Source organism: Cupressus sempervirens, chromosome 9 (assembly GCF_028749045.1).
Source record: "Cupressus sempervirens isolate cs-2001-9-10 chromosome 9, ASM2874904v1, whole genome shotgun sequence".
Lineage (NCBI taxonomy): Eukaryota > Viridiplantae > Streptophyta > Pinopsida > Cupressales > Cupressaceae > Cupressus > Cupressus sempervirens.
Window position 1 is genome coordinate 459,148,535 of NC_143126.1, and position 25,704 is coordinate 459,174,238.

The following is a 25,704-nucleotide window of genomic DNA, read 5'->3' on the forward strand; positions in this document are numbered from 1 at the left end:
AAGACAATAGAGGCCGAGTGCCAAAGCTGACAGTGTTGGCCGAGTACTGTTGAGCTATCGTTTTGCACGATACCTAACGGCAAGAATCCTTTCGAACTCCTCTCTTGAAAAGTTGATCTAGGATCACCTCCAAGGCTCCAGGCGATCTTGCGACCTACTAGAATCCGCTCAATTGAAGATAAATGTGTTTGTTCACAAGGAGGCCTTTGCTGGTTCGAACCAATTTCGGATCAAATGATCAATCTACTTGCTGTTTCAAAATTAACCACAAAAGAGATATGTTTCTTGGTATTTCTATTTTTTAATAAATGCAATCTAACAATGCAACTATATGAATTCCTAATTTAATCAAGGGGTTAGTAAAGCAAATAAAAAATGTAGGGCATCAAGAAGTTTAAGCAAATAACATGAAAGTAAAATCCTAACGAACATAAGCCACGGAAATAATGCGTTTGCGAGTTAAGCCTTTGAAAAGATCAATGGGTAACCAATGAAAATAGGAGCAGCACTTCCTTAATTCCATTGATGCAATCGTCGATGGGAATTTAGTAACCGTAAGATGTTTCACTTTTTATCAAATCGCAAGGCCACGGAAAGTGCACTCATGCAAGGCGAAAAGCTATGCAGGAACAATATGGTGATCTCTTCTCGAACTAAGTACGTCAGTGGAATTTGTAGACCCATAGCAAACACCAAAATTAAAAGATCACACAACTAGAACAACGCAATAAAACTATTGGCTCAATGACACTTCATGAACATACATTCACAAAATATAACACACTTAGGCAAGAATCACTACACTCCAAATGCAAACACCAATAGCATATATTATTGCATCAAAATAATGGCCGCCTGGAATACATATTACATTCCTGAATTTATAAGAAATCATCTCCTCAATTTGTGTTGAGAGTGAAGGATCTCTTCATGCAAACATATGCTTCTAAACTAATAAAATAAATCTATTTATATACAAACTAACTCCTTAACAAGTGCTAAGTAGGACTCCATCCTTATTTATATTATTAAATGGATGCATGAGCCTTTACATATCTTAAAACAAAGAAAGCATGAGAAAATAAGAAGAAGAAATCCTTTAGAGGATGGAGTGTTTTGGAAGTGTCAAAAATAAAAGCTCCATCTTTACTAGATGTTTGTAGGAGTTAAACTGTCATCTAAATGCATTTTCGATGCATGGAAAGCTCTAAATTTGGAACTAGCAATTAACTATCGACGCACCTCTAAATTCTTCAAAAACTTTTAGTGCACCTGCAGACTTGCGCACCTCAAAAGCTCAATTCTCCAAAAAATCAAAGTTCTCAGTTTTAAAAATGGTTTCTGGGTTTTGCTCAAATGGGGTTTTAGATTGCTTTGTATACTTTCTTTGATCATTTTGATGATTTATACCCTCTTTATAGCCAAAAATGTTCATAGTCCTGAACTCCTACTTCTAAAATCCCAAGGCACCTATTAAATCTTGTCATAAATAGTTGCATAAGATGAACCTATTCTGGTTCATGTATCCAACCTCTATATCTTTGATCATTGGTATAAATTGCTTGATTCTTTCTTCTCTCCGATTGCCCGATCCTTCCTGGTCAGAGACCAAGTGCTCTAGATTTATCCAAAACGATCAAATGTTTGAATCTTTTTCATACTTTTTTACAAGTTTTTCCTAGGTCTTTTTAACTAGCTTTTTCGGAGGTCTTTGGCTCAAAATTTCAAGTTGAAACCTTTGTCGGTCTCTAAAACTAGGCAACCAAAGGCTCACTATTTTACGGACTGAAATTAGATTTATAATTCTTCTTTCCAACGGTTTAAACGGTTTTGAATTCCGAGCCCTAGGTCAAAAGTTATGACCCCAACAAGTTAAGGATGTCTTTTTATCTGCACAAAGAAGCAAACATTAGCCCAGAGAGTTGAAAAATAAACCTTAAACAAACCCTAATTACAACAAAAAAGACCGAGAACACAAAAACATTGCAAAACACGCAAAAATCTCATTTTAGCCTCTGATAAGCAAAAAAGAGTGTACCTGGCGCACCTTAGAGGTGCACTAGGTACGCTTTTCTTTAACAAAGCTCTTAAAAATAAGGATGTGCATCTAGCGCACCTCATGGGGTGCACTAGATGCACACCCTTATTTTGCAAAGGTGGTGTTTAATCTTAGTATAAAGTGCACAGCAGTGCACCTTGGATAGTTGCGCAGTTATACTAGGGGAAAGTTTAGCTTAGGGTTTTTTAGTTTTATTAGTTTGGTTAATGAAAACAAGTTTTTATAAATACAAGGTTTTTAGATATGCTTAAAATTGTTTTTGGCGTGTTGTGTACAGGTGCAAGGATGGAGTAGCGCACCTCAGGAGCTGCGAAGGTGCAGGAGAGTAGAGCGAGGAGGAAAGAATGATGAGGAGAGGGACGAGGGTCCCGAGATTTAGCGCACCTCTTGGAGGTGTGCAGCTATGTACGCATTTCCAAGAGGAATGCGCTTTACCTTATGACTAGCACACTAGCACACCTGGTGAGGTGTGCTAGGTGCGCTAGTGCACCTTTTATATGCAAATTTGACTTTCTCCTTCAACAACATGGTTTCTAAAAACTGGGTTTTCAAAAAGAGACCCAAATTAGGCAAAAACACTAGGTAAAACCCTAAAAAAGACTCAAACCCCGGACTAGGGATCTAGAAAGCTAAAAATTATACTAGGGGGTCCCCATTTCGCCTAGAAATGGGGTGTGCATTGCGAAACCACAAGAAGTAGCAGCAAAAATTGAAAACTTGTTAAATGAGTACAAGGAGATTGTTGCAGAAGATATCCTTGATAGTTTACCGCCAATAACGAGTATAAGTCATTGTATGGATCTTATTCCTGGAGCCAGTTTGCAAAATAAAGCACCATATAGATTAACACCTACTAAGAATGAAGAACTTAACAGACAAGTGTTGGAGTTGTTGCCGAAAGGTTTGATCAAGGAAAGCTTGAGTCCATGTATTGTACTTGTTGTATTGGCACTTAAGAAGAATGGAGAATGGAGAATATGTACTGATCCTAGAGCTATTAACAAGATAACAGTAAAGTATAGGTTTCCTATGCAGAGGATGGATAACATAATGGATTGTTTGTGTGAAGCAAAATGTTTTACCAAGATTGATTTGAAGAGTGATTATCATCATATCAAAACCAAATAAGGTGATGAGTGGAAGATTGCTTTCAAGACAAAAGATGGTTTGTATGGGTGGTTGGTTATGCCTTTTGGTTTGACTAATGCACCAAGTACTTTCATGAGGTTTATGAATGAAGTTCTCAAACAATTTTTGGGTAAGTTTGTGATTGTTTATTTGGATGATATTAGGATATTCGGTAAGACTAAGGAAGAACATCTTGAGCACATTAGACAAGTATTACAAGGATTGAAAGAGGAAAAGTTGTTGATTAATTTGAAAAAATATTCATTTATGCAAGAGGAGATTGTGTATTTGGGATTTGTGGTTTCAGTTGATGGTTTGATAATGGATCCTGAGAAGGTTAAAGCAATCCTGGGGTGGCCTACACCTGAAAATGTCGATTAGGTAAGATCATTTCATGGTTTGGCTAGTTTCTACAAAAAGTTTATAAGGAATTTCAGTTTTGTTTGTAATGCTATGACTGAGACTATGAGAGGAGATAAAAAGGATTTTAAATGGACACATGGAGCTAATAAGAGTTTTGAGACTTTGAAACAAAAGGTTGTTGAGTTACTTGTATTGGCTTTACCTAATTTCAATAAAGTATTTCAAGTAGAATGTGATGCAAGTGGTAGTGCAATAAGAGTTGTGTTGAATCAAGAAGGTAAACATGTTGCTTTTTTTATGAGAAGTTGAATGATGCTAAAAGGATGTAATTTGTGTATGATCAAGAATTCTATGCTATTGTTCAAGCCTTGAAGAAGTAGAGACATTATTTGATTCCTATAGAGTTCGTGTTGTATACTGATCATAAAGCTTTATAGTATTTGGGAAGTCAACATAAGTTGAATCAAAAACATATGAAGTGGGTTGAGTACTTGCAAAGTTTCACACTTATAAAGCATAAAAGTGGAGTCACTAACCGAGTTGCAGATGCATTGAGCAGAAGACGTTATTTGTTGATCAAGATGAAGGTTGAAGTTCTTGGCTTTGATGAGATGGAGTTGTATAATACTGACCCTGATTTTTCTGAGGTGTAGAGAGAGTGCAGAGCATCGAACTATCAAAATCAACTAAGTATGATGAGAATTTCATTCAAGAAAGTATGTTGTTCAAAGGAATCTAGTTGTGTATACCAAGTTCTATGCGAGTTAATTTGATTAAGGAAAAGCATTGTGTTGGATTGGCTAGACATTTTGGAATTAATAAGGCATTGAGTTTGCTTAAGTATTATTGGCCGCAGATGTATAAGGATGTTCAAAAGTTGTGAAATTTGTCAAGTTGCAAAAGGCATAAGTCAGAATACTGGATTGTTTACACCTATTTTTGTTCTTGAGAAACCTTGGAGTGACATCAGTATGGATATTGTTCTTAAAATTACCTAAGACAGCAAGGGGGTATGATTCCATATTTGTTGTTGGGGATAGATTTTCTAAGATGGCGCATTTCATACCGTGTAACAAGACATCTGATGCAGTGCATTTTGTAGAGCTTTTCTTCATAGAGATTGTTTGATTGCATGGATTACCAAAAAGTATTATCTCTAACAAAGATAGCAAGTTTGTTGGTTATTTTTTAAAGACTTTGTAGAAGAAGATGGATACTAAGTTGAAGTGTAGTTCTAGGGTCCATCCACAGACAAATGGAAAAACACCTTTTTAGATTATTACGGGAATGCGGCCTAGAGGCATATCAGATTTGAGGGATGTTGCTAGTGAAGAGAAGAAAAGTGTTAAGGGGAAGTATTTGCTAATTATATGAAGTCTTTGCATTAGGAAGTGAAGTTGAGGTTGGAACAAAGTAATCAAAAGTATAAGGAGAATCCAAACAAGTCTAGAAGACATCATGTTTTTGAAGTTGGAGATAAGCTAATAGTTCATTTCAAGAAAGTTAGATTTCTTGTTGGAACATACAGTATGCTGAAAATGAAGAAGTTTAGAACTTGTAAAATCTTGATGAAGTTTGACAATGGTAATGCTTATGAAGTTGAGTTCCCTGATGACATGGATATATCTCCTCTATTCAATGTTGCTGATTTGTATAAGTACCATGAGTCAGAGGATGACGTTGTTGTACCAGATGACTATCCTAAGAAGCAGATTGAAGAGGTTGAACAAATATTAGAGCAGAGTGTTGGTAAAAGAACAAGAGAAAAATATTACTATGAATATTTGGTAAAGTGGAAGAATAAACCAGCTGAAGATGCTAAATGGATTTCTCAATTCAAGTTGGATTTAGCTCTAGTTGCGATATCTCAATGATTTAAGAGAATCATTTCTTTCAACCACTGAGCTATATCATGAGTCAGAGGATGACATGATTGTACCAGATGACTATCCTAAGAAGTAGATTGAAGAGGTTGAACAGATATTAGAGCAAAGTGTTGGTAAAAGAACAAGAAGAAAATATTACTGTGAATATTTGGTAAAGTGGAAGAATAAACCAGTTGAAGATGCTAAATCGATTTCTCAATTCAAGTTGGATTCAGCTCTGGCTGTGACATCTCAATGATTCAAGAGAATCATTTCTTTCAACCACTGAGCTATCTTGCTCATCTTTGTGCATTCTGTCAGTCATTGTTGAGTTGCAATTATTGTCAAGTTCCCGTATTAGCCGAGCACAATTATTGTCGAGTTGCAGTGATGATTGAGTTTCTTGTGATGGTAGAGTTCCTACTTTGGCCAAGTTCTATTGCTATCGAGTTCCTTCATGTGCAGAGTGAGCTTGTTGGCTTACTGATGCTCGGTTCCTTCTTTGACTAAGTTTGTCTACGATTGGTTCCTAGTATGAGCTGACTTATTTATTCAATTTGAATCATGAATTTAATGAAAGGATTGTGCATTGGAATGTGTGCAAACTGTTATGAGGTCGGTCTTCTCTTATGCAAAGATCTAGAATCTTCTGTAAGTCCTTTTGGCAAGTATAAGTAGAGGTGTCTAGGCTTAGGTTAAGCAATGCTTAGAGAGTTTTGGAAAAGAGCAGATGATCATAGGGGAGTGAGTCTAGAGTTAGCTTTTGTAGAGATCATGGATCCCGAAGTTGTAATTTGTAATCTTCTTATATTGGTTGCAACTCGGAAGGCCTCACAATCGGCATGTCTACGGATAATTTGATGAATCAATAAAGATACTAATGTTTCTTCTCTCCTTGGTGTTGTTCCCTGTTAGTTGCTTTCGTTGTGTTTACTTTGCAGTGTGTTTGAACTGTTAGGTGTGCCTCTGGCCCTAATTTGCCAACCATCCTTGCGTCACATGTATACCCGAACACTTATACCTTGTATACTTAGAGTAACTGTACTAGAACTATAACCCCTAAACTCTATGTCCTTGAAACTAAACTATCACAAATGATGTACCATCTTGTACCTGTGGAGCCTAATCATCACTATCTCTCAACTCACATAACCTCTTAAAGCTTGCTCCTCAAATCTAACATCCCTTCTCACAACAATCATTGTCTGTGCTAGAACATTGGTCTCATAGGCCTTTGAGGTCTCGCTATAGCCTACAAGAATGCCCTTCTCTACAATGGGCTCCAACTTCACCCTCTTCTCTAAAAGGACATGTGAGTATGTCACGCACCAAAGATGCAAATATGTCTAATATCTGGCCTCCTTAAAGTCTTGCTACTAAATGCCTTATGTGACTCCTATTTTGAAGGTAAATTGTCATGTTCAAGCTTCTACCCACAAGAAAAGTGGAAAACCCTAACCATGTATCAAAGCTCGTGTTGCCCCATCAATTGCCATGTTTTTCTCTTTATAACCCTATTTTCTTGAGGGATATAAGGTATTGTTAACTCCCATCTGAGCCCTCTTGTTTGCAATTGCCTACAAACTCATTTGAGGTATACTCTCCTCAATTATTTGAGTTTAGGGCTTTGATATTCTTCCTTATCTAGTTCTCTACAAGCAATTTGAACTCTTGAAACCATTTGAAACCTTGTCTTTGATCTTGAGGAAGAAGATCTAGGACCTCAAGTAGTCATCAATGAAGGTCACATGGTACTCATAACCACTCAAGAAAATTGTAGACATGGGCCCACATACGTCAGAATGTATCAAATCTAGAAAACTCATTTGAGCCACTATCACTAGTTGGAAAAGTTGTCTTGGTGTGCTTCCCGAAAGTACACCCCTTGTGTACTCCTAGTGAAAATATATCTTTTCGACTACCTGCAAGTTGAGAGCGTATAATGGGGACTGATTAAACATATTTCATGACATACACATACCGCATAAAATCTCTATACACTTGTTGGTTCGTATCAATTTTTGTTTACAGCAACAATATGCAAGACAGCAATGATTATACATGATGGTGACCTTAGCAATATTGCCAGCAGTTAATATTTACTCCAGTACAAATATGAATCTCCAACCCTTGCAAGCAAAATTCGAACACAAATACATCAAGGTCACAAAATTGGAATAAGCTGCTATTTTGAAATTGAACTTCCAAGAGCCAAAAACTAAAGGCAGCAAAAAGTGTATATAACTCTCGCGTGCTCCATTGGTTATCAAGAAGTGGGTGGCAAAGAGTTACAAAGCCAACGCTCCAAGAAATTGAAGCCACCGATTCAAATATTTGACACATTATCTTCCCAATAATAAGCCCAATGAAAGAAGAAAGAAACATAGAGAGCCGCTCAAGGCAAACAAAATAATAATCAAGACCCCAAATCAAAGGTGAAAGAAATAATAATGTCTTAGTATATAGCATCATGGTATCTATAGATACCTATATATGTATGTATGCATATATGCATACATGTATAAGCTCCAACAATATATATCCTACGTATACGCCAAATATCAAATATGCGTATACGTCTTTATATATATAAAGTTGGTTTACGTATGTACACATGTACATGTATGTAAATGTATGGATATGTAGGTATCATGATGTCGACATGATTATACATTAGAAGGCTCCAACCAACAACACAATTACAAAGCTACAAACTCACTCAATTTCCAATTCATGCTTAGTCATCTCTTTTTACTATTAAATGACATGTGATTTAACAAGTTAACTCATGATCGTCCAACGTACACTCTTGTTTGCCCAGTCATTATCCTTAGCCCTGGTGGTTCAAGGCTTATACCTATTTGCTCAGTGATGGCGGTGCCCCTCCATGCCCAATTCCTTTCTGGCAATGCTTCCCCCCTTCGACATGCTCCTGCAAGGGAATTCTCTATGATTATATTATATTCCTCAATATAATAACAATTTACCATAACAAATTATTATTCATAAACCACCATAATGGCAAACCACCACCCCACTTCCCATGATGAATAACCAATTTTCTAAGATTTCAAGATAACAATAAAATAGCATCATAGCGATTAACTAGCATGTCATCTTCATATGAAATTATAACGATTAACCATCTTACCATTTCACATGATTATAACAAATTTCAACTATCAACTGACTTCATGTGACACCTCAACAACTATATGAACATTTTTAATTAGGTCAAAATTTGGGATGTAACACCTAGTCCTCGGTACTACACTGTGGCAATACTAATACTATCTCCCTCAACACCTTCCAAGCTCCATGATGCAAGTGAAACATCCTCCAATGCCCTAAGTGATAATCGCTAGTACTACTGGTCAAGGCATGTATAGGCTAGAAAAAAAGCCAACAAAGCCCCATATTGAGTCTCAATCACATTAGCTGAAGTGACAATGGATTCGTTGGGATTAAATAAGTATTTGTCCTCTTTCAACAATCACCTCAACTCACCTATTCCAAATGACATCCCATAGTACCATAGGAGATAGTCTCCATCTAAAAGGATATAGTACCATGTAATATTGCCCCGACACTAGTATCATCTCCAAGTATAATCTCAATGTCATTTCCTACCTTTGTGAGATCTAAAGAAAACAATCTCTGACACCTGAAATATGGGAAGATGCTCCATTATCTATATACCACACACTCAACAATATGGCACTTGTACATAGGCATACAATTAGTGAGAACATATTCTCAAACTTTGAGGCGAACTCATTCACATCAATTGAAGCTACCACACCCTTCTTCTCGCTAAGACATTGACTAACACAGTGTCCCATCTTCCTACAAGCAAAGCATTTTATTTTTCTTGAGTTCCCTTTGGTTGTTCATACCCTTTTTGTTGCTTGGCTCCACCGTCTAAATCATTTCCCTTGGTGTTCTTCTTGCCCTTGGCTACAAGATCCACATTCTCCTCCTCATCCCCACCACATTGTTGTCTAGAAGATCCGAAACTAGATCTGTTGGTGAAATTAAATATTCACTAATTACACTTGAGTTTACTTAGGATAATACATTACATAGTAGTTTGTCATTGAGACACCTAGGATTTTGTACCTCGATTAAGCACATGGTGTAGGAGATAGTCTCCATCCAGAAGGATATAGTACCATGTCATATTGCCCCGACACTAGTATCATCTCCAAGTATAATCTCAATGTCATTTCCTACCTTTGTGAGATCTAAAGAAAACAATCTCTGACAACTAAAATATGAGAAGACACTCCATTGTCTATATACCACACACTCAACAATATGGCACGCGTAGATAGGCATACAATTAGTGAGATCATATTCTCAAACTTTGAGGCAAACTCATTCACATCAATTAAAGCTGCCACACCCTTCTTCTCGCTAAGACATTGACTAACATAGTATCCCATCTTCCTACAAGCAAAGCATTTTAGTTTATTTAAGTTCCCTTTGGTTGTTCATAACCTTTTTGTTGCTTGGCTCCACCGTCTAAGCCATTTCCCTTGGTGTTCTTCTTGCCCTTGGCTACAAGATCCACATTCTCCTCCTCATCCCCACCACATTGTTGTCTTGAAGATCCAAAACTAAATCTGTTGGTGTAATTAAATATTCACTACTTACACTTAAGTTTACTTAGGATAATGCATTGCATAGTAGTTTGTCATTGAGACACCAAGGATTTTGCACCTCAATTAAGCACATAGTGTAGGAGAATTCTAGTCTAGGTAGCAAAAGTTGTTATCTCAATCCACCTTTAGTCCAAATATCACATTATCATCCTCATCATTGCACATACGTCATTGCATAATGGAGGATGATCAACCTTTGGCAGATGTGATTCCACCTTGTGTAGGTGATAGGTTATGTTCTCCTTATCATTGTCTCTTATCACCTTTCCTATGTAAGGAGGCCTATTATGTACATTTTCATTATGTCCATGTAATCCATTGATGTTCATTATCAATAATATCATTCTTGCATCTTAATGCAATTGTCTTGCCAATCTCTTGTGGAAGTTATCTTGGTCTTTCATTTGATCTTAGGTTGTTGTAGAGTCACCTAAAACTCTAACTAAACATGTTTCAAACTCCTCCAAGAGTCGCCTACATCAAAAAATCATCCGAAAGTCTCTCTCAACTAGGAATGTTTTCACATGCTACAATGATTCTCCCAAAGCTCTCCCATGACTTCGAAAAGCCATTCAAAGCTGTCCTAACTGGCTCAGCTGAATCAACACTCTCACCAACAGCAGTTAACTCATACTGTAGCTTGAGTATCTTGGTGAGACATGAAGTGACTATTAAAATTTGGCATTTTAGCTCTTTCAAATCCTCCCTAACAAACATTTTCCCATTCTGCCATGTACTATAGTTAATACCTTTCAAGGCCTCCCACATGTCAAATGCATAAGCCTTGATACTTGCATAAGGTATGATTTGGTCTTTTACAGCACCTAAAATTTGCCTTTTAACTTCAACATTCTTCTTCTTGAAATCTGCAAGTAAAGCTGGATCCTGCAGTATTGTTACAGAATTCTCCACGCTATCCCACAGTTCACTCTCCTCCAAGAGTAGGACAATTCTAGCCTTCCAAGCACTCCAATTTTCTGCCCCACTCATCATACCTAAGTCCAGAAGAAGTCATGACTGTCAAGACTTCTCGGAAGAAAACTAATCAACAAAAAAATTAATTTAGTTTCTAACCCTTATGCCTCCAGTAGTTTCAGACTTTTATGCCTCTAGTGGCTCTGATACCATGTAATGTTTTGTGTTGAAAATGATGTGATTAACTGCACTGTTCACTTTCGCATCAATTTGCTCTAAGTTCACATGCTTTTCTCAGATTCATGTTCACACAGAAATATTGTAAAAGATATGATGAATAAATAGTGATATCTGAACATTGAGACCTTTACACAGACCATTAACATAAATCTGAAACACTATTGCAGATAGAATAGATAATCGAAAATAACATAGAAAATTGAGCAATATCTCAGGGATAAAACACCCAAACGAGAAAACCCAGAAGAGAGGAATTTTACTAAAAGAGGTCTTCAGAAATCATTACAATGTTAGAAATTACTTATCTCAGACCATGATACACTTCTGATGACTCAGAAAGACTTTCAACAGTCCAACATCAATGGTGTATAAAAATCAAACTGGGTACAATACTAATTTCTGCTAATGTATTTGCAGCAGATGGGGGGGGGCACTTTACCCTTAGGACATATGGGTATAAAATATTCCCAGAAGGGTATAATAGAATGCTTGAAAATGATCAGAACATTAGCACAAGCAGCGGCAGTAGAACTCCTAGCAAGTCAGAGTTTCTGAATTTGAAATTAATGACAGAGATTATTTCTATGATCGTCCAAAGCCTATCTTTGATATAATACCCGATACAAATGTGTTCTGTCAGGTTCAGAATTATAATAATTTTGCTAGACAGTACTCAGATAATTTCTGAGTCATAACATCCAAAACACAAAGAGCCGTGCTTGCAAAAAAAAATGAATATGATGCCCAATGATGATTCAGTCTTCACAAACAGGCAAATTGGAAGTCGACAAAAAAATGCTGACAATTTCCTTCATAAAGTTCGAAGGCAAAAAAAACTTTTGAAAATGAGAACAGTAAACTTTGAGGAAAGATTTAGCGCTGAGCACAAAAGAAAAACATGTTGCAACTACATCCAGGAGCTTGGAAGAATAAAATAATGAATTTGAAAGATCAATGCTCATCAACAGAGCACAAGAAGACACAGTAACTTTATCCTGGGAAAACTCTTCCACTTGAAAAGAAAAACCCAGCCACAAAGCTTTCACTTGACTGCTTTACAATACACTTAAGCGATCACATAAATAGATTGAAATGAGACTCTTCATATTACACACAAAGGTATCTTCAAATTCCAAATACAAGCCTCTTCCTATTTCCAAATATTCAACACTTTGTATTTCCATTAACATGCCTCTTCGCATGACACATGTTATTAAATATTATTACAAATATCTTCTTCAGTAGAAGATGACCATAATGATCATAGCTGACATGTATCTATTTCATAAAATTAGAGATAAAGATCTCTATCGCAGCTACAATCTTCAACAGTAAATAGTTAAATTGGTTTAGAAGTGTTGCTTTGTAATCTATCACAATGCTCTTAGTTTTGGATATTTAATCTTAAGACTTGTCTCCTTGAACAGCACTTATGGATTAAAAAATTGCAAGAAAATGTCCAGGTTTATGTTATTCAAACATCATAGGAATTGTATATTGCATAGGTTAGTTTGTGATTCAAGAAAGTAAGAAGTACAGTCGACCTAGTCCCTCTTATTCCTCAAACAAACCTACTCAACATAGCTAACAAATCCCTAAACAACTTCAACTATAATAATTTAATTATCTTTCACTAGATAGGTTTACATAAAATACATATTTACTATGACCCCACCTTAATAATTATTTATATCACCAAAACCTATGCATTTTCTCCATCAAATTGTGTCCCATTAATTTTATGTTCATTATGGTTGGCAATCATCCTTCACTGTAAGTAAGCACTGCTCTTAATTTTGAGTATTCCACCATAAGACTCCTCTCCTTGGGCAACAACTTAAATATAGAGAAAACTGCATCCAGGTATCAAAATGTATGCTATTCACGTTTCTGATTCAAGAAAACAGAAAGCACAATCTACATTATCCTTCTTATTTGTCCAACAAACATATTCTACAAATGTGTAAAACTAAATGCTAAACAACATAAATTATAGTAGTTTAATTATCATTGACCAGGATAGGTTCACATAAACTATTACTTAAAATATTACCATCACCCCACCTTAATAATTCTTTAGATCACCAAAAATTTTTGGCTACTATGATGTAATGCAAATTTCCTAAAATTCTCAGGTTAATAGAGCTTACAACACAGTATGCAGAATCGGGTAGAATCAAGTTTCAACTTTGTTCAATAGGAGCACACCAAACTTCATTTGTCAGCTGTTCCTCATGTGAGCACTACCTCAAGGAACAACACCACTGTGTGTCTGTCAGTTTGCACCTTACTGAACATCAAGTGCTCAGGTGTGACTTAAGCTCACCTCATATATTCTTTTAGGTGGACTGCTACTAAACCACTGGACCAGTCCCCAAGATAGTAGCAAGCTCAAGATTGGTAATTATCCTCTCTTTTCTGCAGTGAACTGCTAATTCAAATCAAACAATCTTTTTAAAATATCTCTGCGATTTGTTCTCTGCTGTCTTGGCTTTCCAGAGCAGTTTAAATTGCTCAATGTAGATTTGTTCTCTGCTATCTTAGCTTTCCAGAGCAGTTTAAATTACTCCATGTACTTGAGAATTAGAAAAAGATATTACAGTTTTAGTAACATTGTCTCAAACTGTACTAAAGAACCACTAAAATGCAAATAACAACACATTTCAAAGCACAAGATCTCTTCTTTCCTCTCAAAAAAGAAATCCTGTTTCTCTGCCATTCAAGTTTTTCACTTCCAAATCCCCAAACTAACTCAAGCAAATCAAAGAATAAACTAACAAATTTCTTAAAACTAATAACTTACTATAGCCATGTAAAATAAATAAATAAATCTCCATCAGTGAGGGCAATAAAAGGGGCCCGAACAAGATACTATCTTCTCTCCCACAAAAAAAAAAAAAAGTCTTTCCACCATTCAAGCTCTTCACTTCTAAGCAAACAAATAACTCGGACAATTCAACAAATAAACTAACAAATTTCTTTAGTCTAATTGCTAACTATTGCTATACACAATAATTAGAATATAACACTATGCATGAGTAAAACAGGGGATATCCCCTTCGGAACAATCAATCTCCCATCACAAGGGTTGAATAAGACATGCTCTGATACAAAATGATAGCGAAAATTGCATGCAAGTATTGATATTCACTACTATTCAAACATCTAGGAATTTCTACACTCCGTAGGTTAGTTTGTGATCCAAGTAAATGGGATGCACAACTACCTGATTCTTCTTATTCCTCAAAAAATCCAACTCTATGTAGGTGTAAAACTAATCACGCAACAGAGTGACAGACTTTAATTTATTTTTACTGGAATAGGTTTACATAGAATATTACGTAAACCTATTAACTATGACCCCACCTTGATAATTATCTATATCAACAATTCTATTAAATATAAAATGGTGGTATGGTGTAATCCAAACTTCCCAACATATTGAAAAAGAGGACAGAAATCTTTTCTGGGATCAAGATGTTGTCCTTTCAAGAGACAACCAGGCTGGATAATCTCTAATTGTTATACTACACTTGATATGTACAATGTTGCTGTTTTACAAAAATTATTTACCTTCGTCAAATCCACAAATAAACCTGTCGGCAATCTTATTCATCAAAAGTCTAAAAGCAAGCCACTTTATCATTTTCACCTATTTAGCTTCTATGGTTCTCGTTTTTACAGGTTCATTCATTTTTTCTCACAGCTTGAAGCACTTGATTTAGAGAAGTCATTTTAGCTGGGTGTGTAAGCCTGTTTCACCACTATTTAACTTTTCCAAGCTGGAAGATGGTGATTGGGAAACCAGCAGCAAATTTGTGTGCAGGGCACATGCATGGATGCATCAAGCTAGATATACATGGATAACCCCACACCCAATTGATGGTGAATATCAAGTGGTGCTAAGCATGGGTAAATTGTCAATAAGTAATTGTTGACAGCCATAATCTCTCACCTCTTCAATGGTACCTAGTACTGCCATAACCACCACAATCCACTTAGAACAAATAGATACATTGCACACTTACTTCCTACACCAGGTTTAGCATGTAACATCCAGGGGAAGCTGATCTGTAACAATAAAGAACATGAACACTGCTCCCTGAATGCATTATTTGTTGTCTGTAGCCAACCACAGCTTCGACCAATTTTGTTAGACACCTCATTGTTATTTTTCTGCTGCTTAAAATGTTAAGGTATTGAAAGCCCCTTGAAAATAGTAATTAAAACATTTACTATACTCACTGACAATTGGCATACCAATAAAGAACTTAAGAAAATCTCCAACCTCAATAAACTCTCAGATAGAATTTTTAACACAAACAGATCCCCACAACAAAGATCATATACTCCAGAAATTTGCAAACTGCTGAGCTTTGCAGTTTATTAAAAGACAAAGGGATGCAAAATAAGTGGCAAACAATTCAACATTCTTTTAACAAGGACATTCCTCTTCCTTCATAAGACATCTACGTCTGCAATACTAAAATTTGTTTGAAAAATGTATTCAGATTGAGCTGGTAACAGCGAAAGTGTATCAAGCATATTTAGAAAAATTGAACTGAACTTCATTTACAAAGTCTAAATGCAAAGCAATGACTAAGACAACAATAATTTCCACTGACTGAATAATTGTCTTATACCACGCTAGAAAATAATCCCTAAACCAATCTGATTCCAAATATGCTTAAATTGGCCTCACCTCTGCATAGAAGCTGCTGAATACATGCTTCAGTTTTTTAGCTGATTGAAGTCCATGTACTTTTAAGGATATTCTCCTCTGCAGTTCAATGATCCGCACAAACAGACCTTTTTTTTGACATAACTCTTACCCTCTCCACCATCAACCACTCCATAGTCAAATGTCAATTCAGTCAATGGAGGAATATGTTCCATGGCAAAAAGCATGATATGTGGAAACTGAGTATTATGGTGATCATAAAGGACACTTTGAAGTAGAACATTTGGGGAGCAACTATGATTGATGAAGCGAGAAACATTTCCCAAGTTCTTCGCATTTATGGCAAACATCAATGAAGGGGGTGCTTGAACAGTGTCATCTTGCTTCTTTTCAGGAAGGATATTAGAAACATCCCCCCAGTCAGTTGAATGTTCCAGGGCACGCTTCACATAAAGCAGATATTCATTTTCCTCAACCTGCTGATCTATATCCTTACTTGAGAGAACTTCACCCACATATTCACAGATAAAAGAACCAGCTGGAATAGGGTCCCATGAACGCACACCCCATCCTCTATTTTCAGTTTTGAATACTTCCAAATGGAACTTGAGTCGCTTTTGAGTCAATCTGTTACGGCAACTTGTGGGGCAGCTGCAAAGCTCGCTGCATTCATAGATCATTGGCCTCCACTTAACAAGAAACCCATTATGAGTATAGGGCATCTGCCCTCCATTTAATGAATAACATGAGCATTTTCCACCAGGAGCACAGCTCACTTTACAATCACAACTCTTAGATGGTACACAATCAAGAACAGATTTTGGAGCCTTCACTTCACTTATATACTCAAAGTGTTCTGGCTCTTTATCATCATCAACTGTGTTCACAAGATAAACAGGTGTGTTCTCTCTTTTTAAAGATATGTCTGCAGAAATAAGTCCTTGCCTTAAAGATGGATTCAATTTCCATTTAATAGCAGCCTTTAGTCTATCAGATGATAACTCAGGTTGACCAGATAACCTCTGCAATCTGTATTTGAAAACACCAAATCCAGACTTCCCTTTGTCCATCCAATGGTCCTCAACCTTGTACAGGCCATCATAAGTGTATATCTTTCCAGAAGGACTCCCATTGTCCTTCTTACCCCGAATCACCCTGACTTCAACGCCATGATGCATACTTCGCTCAAGGGCAAGATTTCCCCTCTCTAATTTCTGGTCATCATTCTGTTTGCCATCCATCTTGCTATTTCCCCCTTGTCCAGTATAAACCAATGTTTCCCCACCATCATCTTCATCATCTTCGTACCCCCCAGATGCAATAATACTGACAGCTACTGAGTCCTTCCACTCACTGTTGTTTGCACCAATGTAATCTATACCAGCCTGTACCTGTGGATGAAGCCCAATCGCACACATTTCAAATCTGAAATAAAAAATATCACCAGGTTGCACCCCTGGAAGATGTCCCACGACCTTTCGATCTCGATTAAGCCAGAGGCCCTTTTCCATCAGGTTAGTACCTGCTTCCATGTCTGGTCTTTTAAACCCACCACTTACACGTTTACCTCCTTGCTTGCTTGCTTCATCTTCTAGCACAAAGTGTCGACGTAAAGCATCGTACATCATAAGAGTCTTTCTAACTTCATTCCTACTGGAGCCTGCATCCACATTATCATCTCCATCACCAGAACGGAAAACCTTGGATTTCTTGTTTCTGGATTTACGCTTGCTTGGAGGAGTCTTCTTGCGTTTTATACTACTTTTTTCAGCACTGGCAGTTGTATTTTTATTGTTCTCTGACTCAGGATTGTCCCCCTCCTTGATGTTAAGCTTTGTGGGAGTACTCTCTGAGTCCGCATAATCTGGCTCTGCGCCATCACCAACATCATCATCTTTGTCAGCATTTTCCCTGCCAAACTTCTCCTTCGCTTCCTTGATTTCCAAAGGACTAATATCCCCAACTGCATCTCCTCTTTTAACACTCTTTTTCTCCTTGCCTGTTTGATTAGCTTCTTGTTTCAAAGATTTAGCATTACCTTTGCCATCTCTTTTCTTCTCAATTCTTGTTTTGGATGCTGACTGCTTTGATGCTATGATGTTCTCGTCATTATCACTATTGCTCGCAACTTTCTTCTTTGTGGCAGGTTGTTTAGCTTGAGACTTCAATGTTACAATATCCATATCATCTCTTTTCTTGTCAATCTTCGCCTTTGATGCAGGTTGTTTGGGCATTGTCTTTATTTGCATACTGTCCTTTCTAGAATCTTTACTCGTGTCAATTTTTGATTTGGATAAAGTCTTCTTAGATGGTTTAATATCCTCTTCACTGTCTTTGTTTCTGTCATTTTTTATTGTGGACGCAACCAATTTTGACGGTACAGTGTTATCATTAACATTTACATCTGGCAAAAGTTGATTGTCTTCTAATTTATCAATATTTTCCTTTGCTGCATTTAATTGTGCTTCTGATTCCAAAGCCATGGCGTTAATTTTCTCATTGCAGACCTCCATGTTCAGACTTGTCAACTTTTCTACAGTGTCGTCTAATTCAGCAACCTTTAGAGCTGCCTCAGACAGCACCGAATTATCTCCAAAACCTGTAGTTCTTGCATCAGCATCTCCTTCCTGCCGTGTTTTATTAACCTTTGTCGATTCTTCCAAACCTTTCTTAGTTATAACGGATGCATTCCTTCCACTTCCTTCGGGAAAATTACGAATTGCAGACAACTCTTCTCTTGTCATCCGCGGTGCAAACCTCCCACATCCTAAGGGGAAGTCTCGAATAGCAGAAGGCTTTTTCTTCAATGTTGTCGACGCCATTTGTTTATCCCCTGTTCTATATTGTAGCAAACCTTAAAATGTTTTCTCCAGAACTTTCGACAGAAACCTTCATACCAAATGTCTCAACCTTAAAACCCTAAAATTTTCAGTGTTTTGAGAATTCCTGAAAGCCATCCGATCCAAAAAATCATTTGCATCAACAGACAAAACAGCCAAATCTAGCATAAACCCTCTAGCTACAAAATTGCTACGCCTGCCCCGACACTTCGCTGAAGACCTCCTAACTTCACATTAATTTTTCCACAAAATGGAGATCCAAAGTTATTCGTTCAAAACAAATTAAACTGTAACAATTACAGACAACAGATTTCTGGAAAAAATTGTACAAAAAAAGCCTGTTCAGAGCTTTCACAAAGCTTTTTGAAAACCTAATTTCCCAATTACTATGAACAACTACGAAATGTCCACAGATCCTTTTCATTTCCACTATACCAATAATAACAATAATATCTTAAAATTTAAAGCCAGCTTTTTAACAAAAACCTTTACTGTGAAATATTCGAGAAACATTTCACGTAAAAAACTGGAAGAAATGGGGAAAAAAATCCGTTCCACTACAAAATCATATAAACATCTGAGGAACAACATAGAATACCTGCATCCAAAGCTGACAGCAAAATCAATGTGAGGTCCTCTTAAGTGCTAGTTTACAGACTCCTTAATTTCACCACAAAGTCATTTGGCAGGCTACTGATTGATTTATTTTCGAGTCAAAGTATCTACCATTTCGCTATGTTGGCCTTCGCTAAATAATTGTTCTGATAAATTTTAGCAAACTGTGATTATTACGTTTGATTGGAACGAAATAGCAAGAAATGCTCTCTCCATCTCCAGTCAAATAAATACAGACTGATCAGACACAAGTGAAATTACACGGCTCGTCAACATAATATGAGGATAGTGTCGGTTTGTATTAATTACTACAATAAATGTGAAAAATAATAAATTTTCATACATTTCGGGTGAACCTAATTTTTTATTAGCTATACAACTATTTTATTTACTCAAATAAATAGTTGTATAGCCGAAAAAACAAAAAACAAAAAAGTTGTATAGCTAATAAAATATTTGAGTAAATAGGTAAAAGCCTACAACGCAACGAGAACTTGAGAGCCTCTCATGCGGGAGGTCTTGAGTTTGAATCTACCTTCGCTTAACATATAATAATAATTAATTCCAACTAATAATAATAATTAATCTATGCTTCGACCTTTTACCGATCAAAAAAATATAAATATATTTGAGTAAATAAAATAGTTGTATAGCTAATAAAATATTTGGTTCACTCAAAATGTATGAACTATATTACAATACAAGTTTTATTCTTCCATTTAACTATTTATGTTCAAATAATGATTTGTATTTGTTACAGTAATAAGGTGTTTTCTTATCAACTCTATTTTACTTAAACTAAGCTTTAGGCATATAATAGTTAATTCTTTCATTAGTAATTATCATGCAACCTAGGTTAGATACCTTTACGATTTTGATTAATTATATGTGTGTGTGTGTGTGTGTGCTTGCATATATAATTATGCATGTACACACATATACTGAATGCATATTTGTATATATATGTGTATGCATATATGCACCCATATATATGCATGTACCATAAACCTACCTCTAACCCTAAAATGTATCTATAACAAATAACTTGAACCTAGGTCCCTTAACCATTATCAAAAACCTTGAACCTTGTTAGATAACTGAGAGGAGAAGTGGGGGTGGGGGTAAATCAGTTATATCCAGTAATCCTAGAGGCCTTTGAAACAATTTAGTACCAATTCAACTTCATAAACTTTCAAATCAATAGCTCGATAACTACATAGAACTTGTCAAATCAAACCTATAAACACTTTACTTCAAACTATTATCATACTATTATTTACCATACTAAGTATCATAATAACATGAAAATAAACTTTGTAAGACATAAGCAATCACACATTTGACACAGATGTTTAACATGAAAACCTTGTAAGGGAAAAACCACCTGGGAACCGACAACCCAAATATTTCACTCTATTAAAATGAGCTCTGCTAGGAGCCAACATTGTTAAAGATTACATGTTCATTTTTAGTGTGACATGTTTAGAGGATTTTAATGAAAGATCATTTAGATCTTACCACTCCTTGAAATTTCTAAAGAGTGGTCTTTTCTAAAGGACTTACAAACACCACTAATCAATGCTACCATATAGGATTTCATAGCCTGATTAAGTCCACTCATTTAAGAGATTTTATCTGCTACAATGGTAAGGAAGTAATAGTCAAGTGATCTTCTAGGTTTAACAGTACCTTTCTTGTTCATATATTTGATTCATTCTATCTCTTCCTTCTAGTCTTTGTCTGTCTCTTTCTGCACTTCCTCTTGCTCGATCTTCGCACTTTTGTTCTACTTGGTTCACCTTATGTCTTCTTTGTCTCCTTCAATTTGCATACTCAACACATCATTAGCAATAATCAACAACCAAAAATGGTCTTGTTCATCTTCTTCAATAGTTATGTCTTCCAAATTCTTCCATATTTTGTCACTTAATCGTGATTGTAGATCTCAAATTCAATGTATTTAGACACTCAGCGTATACTTATTCTCCTTGAACTTTGTGCTCATCCTTATCTTGTTAAACCTTCTTCATCAAATCTTCATTACATTTCTCCAGTCGTCGATCTTATAACTAACTTTGACTTTATTCTTTGAACTTCTCAAATATTCCTTATTTGTATCAAATTTCGGCCTCAGATTAATCTTTTATTTTGTTCTTTTCTCGGTGAACATTACAACTTTACTCCAACGATACATCACTTGGTTAACACTAAAATTACTCAGTTAACACTAAACTTTAACTATTCTATGTGAGGTTGCTTGGTGAAAGCTATAGTAGCTCGGTTAATATTGAATTCCTTCTTTCATTGTGTAAATCATCTTGCACATACATGATCTTCATCACTTAATCACAACATTACATGATTGTAAAACAATCAAATCAACATTATACTATCATAGTCCAATTCATTCAAATACCCATTGAGTACCATACTCTTATCAATGTTTTCATCATCATGCTTTCTTCAAATCCTTATCGTTAATCAAATGATCTAGTACTCTATTGAATTGGCATAATGTCTAACCAACTAAGGCTTGACATCAATCACAATATAACAATTGTTATGACTTTTACATACAATAACAACATTATCGATTGGGGCTAAAAATATCCCCATTTGGCATTGATTGAAACATAAACCATAAGATTGTACATCACAAAACATTACACATAAGATAATCAAATGTATGCATTGACAAAAATACATTTTTTTAGCTCTCTGACTTCAGTCAATTTCTCTCCAATAGATTTCAACATCAAGTTCACTTGTTATGTATCTTCAACAACTTCATGTTCACAATTTCTCCCCCTTTGGGTATATTTATCCATTCATCTTTACTAACTTCTCCATATAAGATTCTCTCCTTATTACTTCTCTATCCCAATCACTTTAGTCACTTCCTTTTCTTCTTATAGATTCTCTCTCGTTTTAGTCATTCTCTCCCCTTTTGACCACAATGCAAAAGGTAAATATAAGTTCTAATGTGAAACTTATAAAACCTTGTAGTAATACCATGTACCTTACATGTGTTGTTTACATCAATTTCATTACACTCACTTACAAATCTTCAAAAAATAGTTCCTTAAAAGTGAACTCTTACATCAACTCCAAAAAGATGTATCTAATCATCCATGAATTGATGCAACATGCAACTTTTCTTAGTTAATCTTAGATAGAGGAAAGACCCCTAACTTACGTCTTAGATACTCAAAGCATCCTTAGGCAATGGCTTGGTAAATATGTCTACAATTTGTTCCTTAGATTTTGTATATTCAAGCCTCACTTACTTCTCTTGTACTTTCTCTTCCAAGTAGTGAAACTTGATAGGTATATGGTTGGTTTTTGCATGCATCACTGGATTCATAGGCATATGTATTGCTCTAGTGTTATCACAGTAGATAGTGATAGACTTAGTAACCTTTTCTTGCATTCCTTCCAATAATTGCTCAATCCAAATAATATTTGAACAATTAATTTTAGCAACAACATACTCAACTTCAACAATTTATTATTTCTTGCTTAATCGTGCAATCAGTTTTTTTCGTAAGAAGAAAGCTCCACCACTTGTACTTTTTTCTATCATCCACATTTCTAGTCCAATCTGCATTAGAGTAGACTTTGAGTTCAAAGTCACCATCTTGTTTATACCATAATCTAAATTCTTTAGTTCCTTTCATATATATGGATATCCTTTTTACAACAGTCATGTATTTTTCCTTGGGATTAGAAGAAAACCTTACAATGATTCCAATTGCATATGCAATATCAGGTTTACTATGCACAACATATTGCAACTTTCTAATCATTAATCTATATAGTGTCTCATTTACCTTAGCAGTAGTATCCTCCTTAGATAATTTGCATCCAATCACTATAGTTGTGTTGCCTGGCCTTAACTCTCCATCCCAGATGTCTTCAAAATCTCCTTAACATACTTAGATTGATTCACATAAATACCATCTTTTGTTTGATGAACTTGTAATCCTATGAAAAATTTGATCTCACCAAACATAGATATTTCAAATTCGTTGCTCAATTGATTAACAAATGATTTGCACAACAATTCATTACCACCAAATATATTATCATTCACATATATTTCAGCAATCAATGCCATGTTTTCAACTTCATTCTTCATATATGGAATACTAATTTCACTCATTCTCACAAATCTAATCTTAATCTAGTATGAATGAAACCTTTCATACCATGTTCTCAGTGCTTGCTTCAATCCAAACAAATCTTTGTTCAACTTGCAAACCAGGTGCCTCTAATTAGGTTCAACAAAAATCCTTCAGGTTGTTCTATGTAGACTTCCTCTTCAAGTATTCCATTCAAAAATGTTGACTTAACATCCTTTTAATATACCTTGAATTTCTTGTAAGTAGCATATGCTAATAAAGTTTTGACTCCTTCCAATCTAGCAACAGGGGAAAATCTCTCACCATAGTCAATTCCTTCTTCTTGGGTATAACCTTTGCAAACTAATATGGCCTTGTTCCTCACAACTTTACCATTCTCATTCAATTTATTTTCTAAAAATCTACTTCGTTTCAATTATATTCTTATCTGAAGGTCTCGGTACTAGCATCCATGTGTTGTTTTTCTCAATTTGATCTATCTCTTCATTCATAGCATTAATGTAGTCTTCATTGTCAAGTAAAACTTTCACAATTCTTGGTTCAAATTCAATAATTAAATAAGTATTGTCTTTCAACTTTCTTCTTGTCATAACTCTAGTACTTTTATCTCCAACGATTTGTTCAAATGAATGGTTCCTTCTCACATAATTTTCTAGCATAGGTTTTGTTCTTTGATTTTCATCATTATCTTCACTTGATTGGGGCTCACCATCATGTTCATTGTAACGCCCTACTCGGGAACCCAAGAGAAATAAACCTAACATGTTACAATGTTTATTGAACTTTTTTTTTTTTTTAAAGTTTAAACAACGTCAAGATAACATTAATGTGGAAGCAACATGAACATACACAAAATCAATTACAGATATAGTTTCAATTCCTCAAGGGTTCCTTTACGTTGAGTCACATTTAATAATTTTAAATTAATTAGTTTAAGTTTCAAGTACAATGCCTCATGATCATAAAGAAATAATAGATACATAATTGCATAAGCAAAGCATAAGTATAACTAATACAATGAAAGTACATCCATCCAATTAATAACATCCACTACACATGTCGCAGGGTATGTGAGAACAGATACAATACATCAGAATACATGATAACATATATACATCAACTGAAAATAAGTCTCTAAGATAAGAAATAAGAATGATAAAGGTACATCTTTTGCAACGAGCATCCAACAGCTGGCAATGTGAGGGGAACCCAAATGGTAAGAAGACACTACCTCCCTACCGCGTGGTTACCTAATCAGGCTTCCACTCCCACCGTGCAGGGAAGATAATGGACGATCCTCATACGGCAAATCAAACATAAAACATTCCTAGGCAAAGGAATCCCTAATAGCCAAAACTACCTCAAAGGTAACACATGCTACTCAAGAAGATAAAATAATCCAAAAAGAAAGAACACTCAATCCAATACCGGCACCACATAACCAAACATCATACACGAACCAAGTATAAACCAAATACCAAGATCATAAGATAAAATCAACGAAAGATAATCACCTCAAGTCAAAAGCCACATGTCAAAAGTACATCATCCATGAATCACCAATCATCATCAATGAAAGTAAATAACCACAATAAACACATCCAACAATAAGTACACCGCCAGAGGTACACAAAATCTACAGAGGAGACTCAGGCTACATACTAGGGAGTGTTATCACATGGCTGCTTGAGTTACCCTGGACTGGTCTCTAAATAGACCCCGGACCCTCAAGCATTGAGTTACCCTGGACTAGTTACTCTGAACCCCGGACCCTCAACATGACACATGTGGAAATCAGAAAGCCCTCTCAAGAAGACGAGGCAATCATTTCATTCCTATCCTCAGTCTATACAAGCACTCAAGGCATGGGTGGATCAAATGTCTCTAACTTATCTTTTTAGTGTGTTATCCCCCCAAAAGTTTTAATTACTAGATTATCACTTATTACATAACTTGCATTAGGTTACCCTGGCACTGACTACTTTGGGTCCCGGACCCTTATTGCAAGCCACTCCCAAACACATGTACCTAGACAACCTCTCCTGAGAACATAAAACACAGTTGTGTCCCATACCACAACACTCATAAAGATCAAACTTGGTTCCTTAACAGGCAACTTGATAATAAGATGGTTCTCCCATCCAAGTACACATAAATGCTCCATAAAGTAAACCTCATAATCATAATTTTCA

General features: G+C 35.8%; 1 protein-coding gene across 1 annotated transcript in view; it reads right to left on the reverse strand.

Moving 5' to 3' along the window:
* LOC149539315 (histone-lysine N-methyltransferase family member SUVH9-like) overlaps window positions 1-19,619 on the reverse strand; it is a 53,053-nt gene extending 33,434 nt beyond the window's left edge. The window contains exons 1-2 of the mRNA XM_089800620.1: window positions 19,354-19,619; window positions 15,937-18,861 (exon numbers count right to left, since the gene is read on the reverse strand). Coding sequence (XP_089656746.1) covers window positions 15,999-18,737 — 2,739 coding nt within the window. The 5' untranslated portion in view covers window positions 18,738-18,861; window positions 19,354-19,619 and the 3' untranslated portion in view covers window positions 15,937-15,998. The remainder of the gene's footprint in view (window positions 1-15,936; window positions 18,862-19,353) is intronic.
* Window positions 19,620-25,704: the final 6,085 nt, after the last annotated feature.